At 30.4% G+C, this 11,963-nt stretch overlaps 2 protein-coding genes across 2 annotated transcripts; one reads left to right on the top strand and one right to left on the bottom strand.

Moving 5' to 3' along the window:
- Positions 1 to 101: 101 nt before the first annotated feature.
- Positions 102 to 4,424, bottom strand: PmUG01_09016200 (DEAD/DEAH box helicase, putative; the record flags this gene model as incomplete). Its single annotated transcript, XM_029004842.1, has 1 exon — positions 102 to 4,424. One exon carries the CDS (start codon positions 4,422 to 4,424, stop codon positions 102 to 104), a length of 4,323 nt encoding a protein of 1,440 aa, XP_028861491.1.
- Positions 4,425 to 5,681: 1,257 nt separating this feature from the next.
- PmUG01_09016100 (conserved Plasmodium protein, unknown function) lies at positions 5,682 to 11,319 on the top strand (the record flags this gene model as incomplete). Its single annotated transcript, XM_029004841.1, has 3 exons — positions 5,682 to 6,364; positions 6,603 to 10,908; positions 11,215 to 11,319. The coding sequence occupies 3 exons, from the start codon at positions 5,682 to 5,684 to the stop codon at positions 11,317 to 11,319; spliced, it is 5,094 nt and encodes a 1,697-aa protein (XP_028861490.1).
- Positions 11,320 to 11,963: the final 644 nt, after the last annotated feature.

The following is an 11,963-nucleotide window of genomic DNA, read 5'->3' as shown; positions in this document are numbered from 1 at the left end:
TACATTACTTCATTTCCCATATTTCTCACTGCCTACATCTATCATTACTTATATTTCCCACAGGGCTTGTCCCTGAGCATCACCACTCCAAGCACTCTAATTCAAAACAAAAGTTCATCCTCATTATCGTTATTATTATCAAAATTATTCAAAATTAGCTTTCCCCTTTTAACTTGACTCACCAGATAGCAGTCCTTGCTTTTAAATCTCTCAACAACAAATTTTTTATGGTCAAATTTAACATCATCCCATGACGGGATTGTCAGATTAGCTGTTCTACGAAGGTTAGGATATTGAATTGGTTTATTCTGATCAAAATTTTTTTTTCCTTCATACATCTCTTTAACATGATTGCATGAAATATCCGCATTGTGGTTATCATGATTTTTGCCTATTTTATTTAATTTATTTTTTTTATTTTTTCCGGTGTACTCTTGAGTACACTTTGTGTATGAATTTTGCGTATGATCATCCGTGAAGTCATCAAATTTCTTCGTAACGTTTTTTGCTCGTACACCAGTTGAAAATGCATTTTCATTCGAATTTTGGATAGAATGTTCCCCTGGATCGGCACTCAACGTACCACTGTTCCATTCCGCTTTGGGATAGCGACTTTCCCTTTCATCATGATCATTATTCTTATCATTATCGTCATTCTTATCATCACTGTCGTTATCGTCCTCCTCCTCATCATCATCTTCCAGCGAAAAAACTGTGAAGGGGGCTTGTACGTAGGCGTTGTTTTGGGTACTCGCGCATGATGACACACCTTCCAAGTGACCGTTATTCATTTGCCTATGATCGTTTGTCTCACTCATTTGATGAAGGAGTGTATTAAGTCTATGATTGTTTATATCTAGATCTACGTCATCAACAGAGTCAACATAGATATATTTGTTCTTATTAGTCTCGTCATTATTCCTTTTTATTTTCATCTTAAAAGATTTTTTTCTCGAAAAAAGTGATAACAAATTTAAGTCATTATTATTATAATTTCTGATCGAGTGAGCTAAGGGTAAATTTGAAGTAGAGATAAAATTTGTAACAAGAAAATTTTTTTTTTTTTTTTTTCGCTTATCTGTTAAATCTTCGTTGTGGTATTTCATTTTTTCTACTTTTTTTTGAGAGCTTTTCACCCAGTGCATACAACTAGGTGTGTTTCTTCCTGTCAGTTGGACATTATGGTGGTTCTGATCATCGTGTTGTTCATTTTCATTATAACAATCATCATTTTTGTCATTTTTGTCATTGTCGTCAATACAGTCATCCCCATTTGGTGAATAAGTGGTATGCATGTTGCCACTAATCCGACTTCTACCATATTCCGAACTCGTATGACTGTTTAACCTGTTCATCTTACCTAATCTGTGTATATAGGTAATAGCATCAGACGGGAAATGAAAGTTTATGACATGATCTATGTTCTTTGTGTCAATACCTCTACTTAATAAATCTGTAGTTATTAATATACCTACTTTTGAATAGTAGAATTTATGTAAGTTTTGAATTCTTGAGTTCAATGATAAATTTTTATGAAAAGAAAAAACTGGCCAATTATGTTTTTTTAAAAAAGAAAAAATTTTAATACAGTCCTTTATACTATTAACAAAAACTATTGTTTTATATATTGGGTATTTATCAATCAGGGAAAATTTTTTTTTACTCGATAGGTCAAGAGGACGCTTTTTTTCGTTCACCTGTTTTTCGCTAACATTTTTTTCATTTACCTGCTCTTCTCTTACCTCTTTTTCGTTCTTTTTCACATCAACATGACTGTGTTCAGAATATTCTGAACGTTGGTAAACTTCGAAATTTAAAGTTTGTTCATGATATTTTTTTAAAATGTAAATTAAGATATCCAATCTATGCTCAAAGGATGAATTTTCCAATTCGTTTATTCTACTTGAAAGGGAGAAATCCTTTAAATTAGCACTTCCGATAGTGTTATCTCTATTACTACTATGAATAATGCTCCTATTAATGGTATTACAGCTATTATTATCATTATTATATTTATTACTGTTATATAGATACAGATTTAAAATCTTTTCCCTATTTAACTCCACCCACTGTGTGCAAATGTTCTTAGCTATTTTGTAGTTCCCCTTACACACGATTTCAATCAAATGGTTGAATCTTTCGGCCAACATACTTCCAGCTGTGGTGTGACCTACTGAGGGTAATGTCGAGCAAACATATATTAGTTGGTTCAGCGGTATATACTCCTTTTTTTCCCTCACCCCTTTACTGTAATCTCTCTCCTGATAGCAGTTGTTCATGGGGTCAGCCACCTGAGCAATAGCACTACCAGTAGTAGCGCTACAGCTGTTATTCTTATATTTGGCATATTCTTCACCATGATACTTGCCACTAGCTGTAATGGTTACATTTTCATTAGAGGAGATACCGCCGTTAGTTTTTTTCACCTGGGGTATTTCTGTCTTTGTTTCATCATATGCTTCTGCACAATTTGCATGTTGTAAATTGGCAGAAGGAGAAAAATTGCTGTTTAAACTATCGAAAGAGTTTCTTCCTCTTTTTTTGTCCTCTACATTGTAACTGCTACCAGATCCATAATTCACTTCTCGATTGATTAACATTCTTTCAATCGTTTCATTAATGTTTTCTATGTTTTGATTACTTATGTCCACATGTGGATTATAAATCTCAGGTCTCTTTTTAATAATATGGAAAATGTTCATCATTGTATTTCTGTAAGCATTATTTTGAAATAGCATATCTATTTCATCAAATATTATAATGGAGGGAAGAATATTATTATTACTTCTGTTATCTTTATAGCTGTTCAAGAATATGTCAGGTGTCGAAACTATGATATCTGAACATGCCCACATTATTTGGTCGTTACATAACACTGAATTGTTGAGCCGTTTGACATTTTCCACTTGTAAATTTTCCAAATCGAAGTGGTTCTTTCTTATATACTCTTCCTCCTCTTCTTCCTCTTTTCCCGCTTTCTCCACTCCTTGCGCACTATTAACATAAGGGACGTCATTCAACGTTTGAACGTTAATCCTGTCTAGAACATCCAGCTGTTTTATAACATTGACAATTTGACTTATGTTATCCTTATTTATGGTTAGAATAATTACAGACTTATTTATTTGCAATGGATTTAGGGTTAAGTACCGATAAATACATTCTGCGCTGTTAGCTGTCTTTTCACAATTAGATTCTTTTTTCCCTGAGATATGGTATTTTAAAATATTGTCCAGTTTTTCTAATTCTTGTCTATTTATATTATCGCTATTTAAGTTACTTAAGTTTACGTTATTTATTTTTATTATTTCAATTAATTTATTTATTATGCTTATGTTATTTACTTTTTTCAGTTGTGTGTTCTGGTCGAGATCAACACATGAAGCATCCATAAATCCACTGGAAGCACTGTTCGAGTTGAAAACGGACCTAGCATTATTACTATTACGACTATTGTTACTTCTGTTGTTACTGCTGTTGTTACCACTATTATTACTTCTACTATTACTATTATTTCTTTTAATTGTTAATTTCTTTTTTTTTGATCGCCTACCTACCGTGGGCAAAATAAATACGTTTTCATTGTGTTCATCGAAAGACGGGGGAAGTAGATGAAAATCCTTTTTCATTTTATCGTTTATGTCAAGTGTATTATCTTCAAAAAATACATGATTTTTATAATGAGTATATTTCAGTAAGTAATTACTCATTTCGTCGTATACATTGAAATTATTATTACACTTATAATTATTAACTATTAAATTGTTACATATGCTTCGCTCGCTAGTAGTGTCATTATAACTATTTAGAATAATTTGTTCTAAGTAGTCATGTACAAAATAGAGGTTATTCAAAATTGGTAATAAATAAGCTATGGTTTTTCCTGACCCGTCAGGATAATTTATAATAACATCTTTTCCTTGTTGAATAGTTAGAAAAGTATTTAATTGCATTTGGTTTAATTGATATATATGCATTTTTTTTAAACCTAACAATAACATTTTATGAATATTTAACTCATTAATATTTTCATAAGCTTTATCATGCTTACAGATATTATGTGGGTCACTTTCGATTTCATAATAATTATATTTCTTATACAGTTTTTTCCTTACCTGTTCATATTTTTTCTTTTTTTTTATTTCCTCATTTTTATTATCCTCCAAATTTTGTTTACCCATTTGGTTATCTGTTTTTTTATTTGTATCGCCTTTGCATTTTTCATCTATTAATCCTGTGGTAAGATAAATTGTATCTTTGTCTGTTTTTTCTTTTTTTTCGAAATATATATTTTTTTCACCATTCACACTTTTTACTTTTCTCTTTATTCTTGAAAATTTGTTTTGTTGAGCGTAAAAAAGGAAGGACGTTTTTTTTGTCAATTTGTTGCTACTCCACAAAGAAAGCCATTTATAATATTTCATTTTTTTCTGCTTATGTCAGTGTGGCATTGTCCTTTTGCGCATTTCTTTTTTTGCTTTTATTATATTTTTCTACTTTATTTAGAGTGAAGTGTGGTGTGTGGAGCACGCATGCCTGTGCATGTATACATAAAATGTAAATGGACATATATACAAATATACATACACATATATGTATATATTACACATACTGCGCTTATTGCACATATGGCATATACCACTTAACTGCGTATATATAGATATCCTTTGTCAGCTCAGTCAAATAGAAGATATGTAACGTATGCCCTTGTAATTTGCACACACGCATCGAACAAACAGGCAATTACAAAAATAAACAGTTATTTCACACTTTTTCGAATTTATAAATTCCTTCTACAAAGCTTGTCACAGTTGAAAAAAAAAAAAAAAAAAGAACTAAAAATTCAAAACAATACGTTTTTCTTTTCCTTTTTTTTTTTTTATTTTCAAAAGGTATGTTATATGTTTAAGTTACTCCTTCGCGATTTTTCAAATTTATTTATTTTTTTTATAAGCCTGTATAATTCTTCATAATCCTGTGCAATTCTGTATAAGCCTGTTATAGGCCTTTTTTCAGGGGCTTTCACAAAATTTGAACAAAAAAATAAAATATCTCTATTGATGATTAATTTGTGTAATATACTGTGCGCCGAGGCGTGATAAATCTATTTCGCCTTTTCACGTACACAAGTATATGTATGTATGTAGGTATATAAAAGTACATAGTGCCTACGCAAATATGTGCATATACGTATATGTATATATACGTATTGTACATGCATACTTCCCTACATTTTTATGTAACGTTTTTTTGTAATCCACTCTCAAAATAGTTCACCGCTTCATATTTGCCCTAGCGCGTTTAAATATTCCTTCTTCGTGCCTATCCTTTTATTTTTACCGTCACTGATTCTGCTACAGTTAATATTAATGTTACTACTACTGCAACTAGTACTGCAACTAGTACTGCTACTACTACTGCTACTACTACTGCTACTACTATTGCTACTACTACTGCTACTACTACAGTCAATGTCACTGCTACAATTATTGCTGTTATTTTATTTTATTATTATTTTTTTTTATTTTGATGGCTGTGTGTTTTGCAAAATTATTGCATGTTCAGGCAAAAACGAAGAAAAAAAATGTTATGATTTGCGGGAAATAATATTGAATTTTTGCATTTAACATATAACATAAAATAATAAAAATAATGGCAGAAAAAAAAAGAAGAGGTATAAAATGTTATTTATTCAAATTTTTATTCTTTTATTTGTATTGATAGATATAAAATGTATTATAATTTGCATAAAAATTGAAACGTATCAAACAAAGTTTTCCTTACAACACAAGAAGTACAGTTTGAACAAAAGTAAAAAAGGGAGAAAAAAGGCAACTCCTTTTTTTGTAAATATAAATGATAACAAAAATTTTAAGTTAGTTAATCGGTACATAATTGAAAAGTTAAGGAAAAATTATCAATTTATTTCGTTACAAGAAGGGAAAAAAAGTATAAAAGAACGGGTTAATAATAATAAAGAAATCATACCCCGTACACTTTTCAGTACCATAAATGGTAATACGACTATTATTATTGAAAGTGAGAAAAAAAATTCTTTACAAAATCAAAGAGATAATATTACAAACGGTTGTAAGGAACATACTCAAGTTACCGCAATTGAAGATCCTCCCTACGATAGTACTAGGAAGAGGAGAAATGGGAAAATTTTTTATCATCATGATAGTAGACAAACCGTTAAAGGGAAGAGCCAAAAACAGACTAGAGGAAAAACCGAAAAGAATAAAGTTCTTAGTGCGTTAAAATATCCACAAAACTATTACACTGGAACAAAGGAGAATCGTACTATTGTAGATATACAGAATACGAATGTAAGGAGCTTTCTACTTAGTAAAAATGAAGAAAGGTAAGATAAAGTTGAATGCATTGCGCGCGTGGTTAGCATAGTTTTTATCTTTCTCGTGATCCATATGGTTCTTATCGTTCATGTCGTTCGCATTGTCTTCATGGTCCGCATGATCCTCATGATCCACAACATTCGCATTGTATGCGTACACCATATGTTCTACGTAATGCATATCTTTTATTTATTTTATCTCCTTTTACATCATTCACCCCTTTTCCTTCTCTCACCCACTGAGCAGATCGCTTGCCCTGCAGGATTACATATACAGATCATGGAAGAAGAAGAATTTTTCCAATTTCCTGGTATCCCTTAATGACGAGGCATTTGACTACACTTGTATAGAACAGTGGTTGCACAAATTATCGATAAGTCTGAATAAAAAATATTTAAAAATAAAAATTAATGAGGATCATATATTAATAAGAAATAAGTATTTTGAAAATGAAAAAAGAAAATTAAATGAGTTTAAAATAGATTTTAGTGTTATTGAAAAATGCTTTGATATAATGATAGAAAATATGAATAAATTTTGTTCATATGAAATTACGTCCATTTTATGGGCTATAACGATAATTATATTGAAGGCTTCAAAAAATTCAAATAATTTAATAAGTTTTAAATTTAATAGTACAACATGTCATCCTGTTATTATAATATCAATTATAAAAAAATTCAAAATATTTTTTTCATTGGCGGTTAAGAAATTGAATAGTATAAAATTTAATTTGTCTATTGATGAATCACTGTGGGCTATTTGGAGCATATGTAAATTGCTTTATTTTAACATTATGTTTGATAATTATTTAGGTAAGACAAAGGAAAGGGATGAAATTTTAACAGAGGAGGAGAAAGCTGGGCAGAATTTCTCTTGTGTTACAGGAAGCGGTGTTAATGATAGTAATGCTTCCGTCGATTTTACGTACCAGGGGGAGGGAAATGAAGAGGTTGTATTCCATACAACCCAGAAAGAGGAGCTAGCAGTTGTTAGCAGTGGGGGTAGCAGAAATAATAATGCGGCTGGAAATGGACATTATGAAGACTATACAGCTTATGAACGTAATGGTAATGAGCAGTTAGCCCGTGTGAGGGAGAAAAAGCAGGAGGATTACAATATATGCCAGAAACAATTCTTGATGAACAAATTTTTGTTAAGTGAAGAAATGATAACTAACATATTAGATACGTTTAATTATATATACAAAAGATTACTTAAAAATATAAAATTTCTAAATGATAAATATTATATATATATCCCGTTCATAATATTTGAATCACAAACATTGATGTTAAAAAATAGTATATTATTATTAAATCGAATAATACATTTAATTTTAAAAAATGAAATTTTGTTAAAACTTTTTAACTTGGACTATTTGAAAAGTTTATACATGGAAAACTCAGGAAAAATTGCATCGAATAAAGTAGATGACATATACAGAAACAGTAAAGATATTTTTAGAATAAAAACACTGAGTAAGGTGTATAAACTAATAAAATGTATTTCTAAAATATTTTACCCCTTAAAGAACCCAAACATAATGAATATAAACTTACATAATAATTATAAAAGTTTGGATAAACATATCCTGGGAGATTTTATTCTTTCGTGTAATCATGCTTTGGTAAAATACATCGATTATTTTGTTTTCATCATTAATTATAAAAACAGAGGGGAATTCAGGGATTTCATGGGTAGTTCGAATTTTGAGGGGAGAACAGTGGATACTAGTATTAAAGAAAAAGAAATAAAAGAAGATGTGGATCGTACCTCGTCCCCGGGTAGCACTATGGTAATAGATTTGGGTCAACAGGACAGGGTAAAAATTAAGGATGAGGTAAAAATGAAGTATAAAAACGAGTTAGTTTTTATTTATAATTGCTTGAAAAGTTCATTTGTATCCTTGATTAAGTTAGACTTAAAGGATAAGTACATGTATGAATGGTTAAACCATAATATACATCTTTTTAAATTTGACAACATGAACAAGGGAAGAAGATATTCCCCTAATTGGGAAGATGAGAAAAAGGATAATTGGGGTAGAAATATAAATGGTTCAAGCAAATGGGAGGAAGATGTTGTATTGATGGATGATGGGATGGATGGCATAGGAGTGGAAGCGTTGAATGCTGATGATGATAATATAGAGGAGAATAAATCAAAGGAGGGAAACAGGAGTTCGAGTAGAAATCAAATGAGTAGAGAACATCTTTCAACTGAAGCGGCAAATTATGCACTAAAAAATTATGTTAATAGTGCAGGTTTATATTATGAATCGAAAAAAGATAACCCTACTGCTAAGGAAAAGATAAAAAACAACATATCTGACGTTTGTTTAGATGTGCTAGCATTAAGCAGATTTAGCAAATTGTACAATGCGGATATGAAAAAGAAGTTAATAGAAAACATTGAGCAAAGTATAGAAGATACAGTGAAAAGATTTAAATTAGTGTATAGAAATTATAATGTGAAGGATCCAACATATATAAGAAATAATGATATATATATTATAAAAGATACACATATTGAAGAGTTATATGATGAAGAGACGAAAACATTTTTTAAAAAAAATCAAAATATTGAATTTCGAAATATTATAATGCCAAAACAACTAGCCATTTTTATAAATTATTTAGGTAGAAATAACCATTTAATTGAGAAACAAAAGTTAGACAACATCTATTTTATATCTGTAATATATATCAATATGACAAAATTTAATTATTTTACATCAAACGATATTATTCATTTTTTACAAGGGTTATTAAATTATACTGGAACAAATAATAGTTATGTAGTAAATTCTGAACACGTTCATAAAATGTTAATATTATTATGTAATATTGTTGAAGAATCTTTCTTATATTGGAAATCTTCTAACATATGTCAGCTCATATATCTGTTGGCCAAATTTAAACATATACATGGAAATATTTTTAACAAGTTTGACTGGTTCTTAAGTACTATTACATTTCCAAATTATATATATCAAAAGGCGAATGTGACAGGTTTAAAAAGTGCAAAAGGGTATATTTTGAACGACCCGAACTGTTTGCTCATGCAGGAAGGGGGGCGAAGCAGTAGTAGGGATAGCAGTAACGATGGGGATAAAAGTAACGATGGAGATAGAAGTAACGATGGGGATAGAAGTAACGATGGGGATAGAAGTAACGATGGGGATAGAAGTAACGATGGGGATAGAAGTAACGATGGGGATAAAAGTAACGATGGAGATAGAAGTAACGATGGAGATAGAAATAACAATACATCCAATATCCCAATGAGCATCTCAATAAATGAGCTTAAATACGATAACCTCGGTTCAGCTATGTGGGCTTTGACATCAATTAACAAAAACGTAATAAAAAATAAGCATTACTTGAAGTTTTCCTACTTATTTTCCGTGTACTTTTCCCTGCACATGAAGCTCTTCTTACAGCAGGAAGCGCCAAGTGGTGTATCCCCCCGTACAGCCAAATCAGCCATGTATGGCTCAGCCACGTATAATACTGTTTCTTCTACAACCATGTTTACCTCGTTCGATCCAAATGGTAGGCAAAAAGGAGTGTATCTAACTGACTGGGACTTTTTGCATTATAATAGGGGGTACTATAAAATGCCAATAGATTCAATGACGATTAGTATATATATGAATACATTTGCAAGGAAAATAAAAATTGGTTTTTTGTTTTTTTATGATGTTATTCATAACAATAGTGATATTGTATATCACTTTTCGCTTAAGGAACTTTCGTATTTAGTGTATTCCTTATCGCACATAAATGAGTGTTCACTAATGGGAAGCATTTTTGAAATGGAGGATAAAAAGAATAATGAGTGTTCAAAGAACACAGAGGAGAGGGAAAACGCTTTTTTAAAATTTTTAGATTCAAGTAGTTCATTGTGGATTGAGGAAATTGATAGTTTATTCGAGTCGGTGGAGGGAAAGTGCGGTGTGCGGAATACTATGGGTGATAAGGATGAGGAGCGCGATAAGCGTGAGGAGTGTGAGAACCGTATACAAGGAGAAGAAACAGATGCTACAGTTGAGCAATTGAGCGATATGAGCGGTGGTAGGAAGAGTTACCTAACCCGTTCAGATGGAAAACACAAGAAAAGTATTGTGAGAAAGGAAAACTTTTTAAAATTTAAAAATGAAAGAATTCACTTATCAAATGAGTTTTTGAATAATTTAATGGAAAAAATTATTTATTATACTTCCTATATATTAAATAAGGAAACATATTATAAAGATGTTAAACAGAATGATACACAATACATTAGCAATGCAAACAAAAAAAATACTATCGAAATTATAGATTTGGTGAAATTAATTTACAGTTTCTTTATTTTCTTAAATCAGAAGGTACACATAGGCAAAACAGAAGGGTTAGATTTTAGTCAAGTAGAATACATAATTCATCAATACAACTTAATAGTCAAGAGCATACTGAGTACGTTCAATTATATTTACTTCATAATTGACACTTACTCTTTGATAAGCAATATATACGTGCTGGACTATTTCACAAAGAATATAATAAAGGTGCGTTTGGGGGGGGGGGAAACAATTCCTAACTCCCACCGCGTGGGCGTGTGTTTACGTTCAAATATATATATGCATACAACACATAATACATATGTGCATATGTATATATATATATATATATATATATATATATATATATATGTATGTACATTTGTGCTTGTATGTAGATCGGTTTTCGTGTAAGCACGTAGCCGTTTTTATTATATATTTGTACATTATACATTCGTCATTTTTTCCCAATTTTTTCGTCATTTTTTCCTGATTTTCTCCTTACATTTTTCCCATTTTTTTATTATTTTTCAGGAGTTTGTGCAAATATGCGCGAAAAAAATTGAAGAAGAAAAAATGGTAGATTTAGAAAAAAAAAAAATTATGTTAAGTATACAGAATTTGAAGGCCACTAACTAGATATTACTCTCTTTTTTCTTTTTTTTCTTTTTTTTTTCCATTTTGTAAAATCGTGGATATAGGTATTTTGTTGCTTCTGTCCATTCGAATGGGTTAGAAGTAACTCCCAATCAAGGCTACGTGTACGTACACGTTCATGTGTGAATAAGGACGCACGTGCACACCTAGCTTTATGTACATGTGTTTTGGGCATTTTTGTTCCCATTTTCATCATCTTTCATTCCATTTTTATTATTTTTTATTCCTTTTTTATCATCTTTTATTCCATTTTTATTATTTTTTATCATCTTTTATTCCATTTTTATTATTTTTTATCATCTTTTATTCCATTTTTATTATTTTTCATCATCTTTTATTCCATTTTTATTATTTTTTTATCATCTTTTATTCCATTATTATTATTTTTTTATCATCTCTTATTCCTTTTTTAGCATCTTTTATTCCTTTTTATTCTTTTCTTTCTTTCTTTCTTTCTTTTTTTTTTTTGGTGCTTCACAACATGCAAGTAGTTTTTTATGTTTTTCTTTAATCGTTTATGTTTAATTTCAGTGATACGCTTGTGCAGTTTGTTTTTCTGCATATTTTTACCTGGACATCTCTTTTATTCATTCATTGGGACATTCATTTATCACATGCTTACTGCT

The sequence above is a fragment of the Plasmodium malariae genome (assembly GCF_900090045.1).
Source record: "Plasmodium malariae genome assembly, chromosome: 9".
NCBI lineage: Eukaryota > Apicomplexa > Aconoidasida > Haemosporida > Plasmodiidae > Plasmodium > Plasmodium malariae.
The sequence above is the reverse complement of the archived record's forward strand: the minus strand, read 5'-3'. Positions and strand labels throughout refer to the sequence as shown.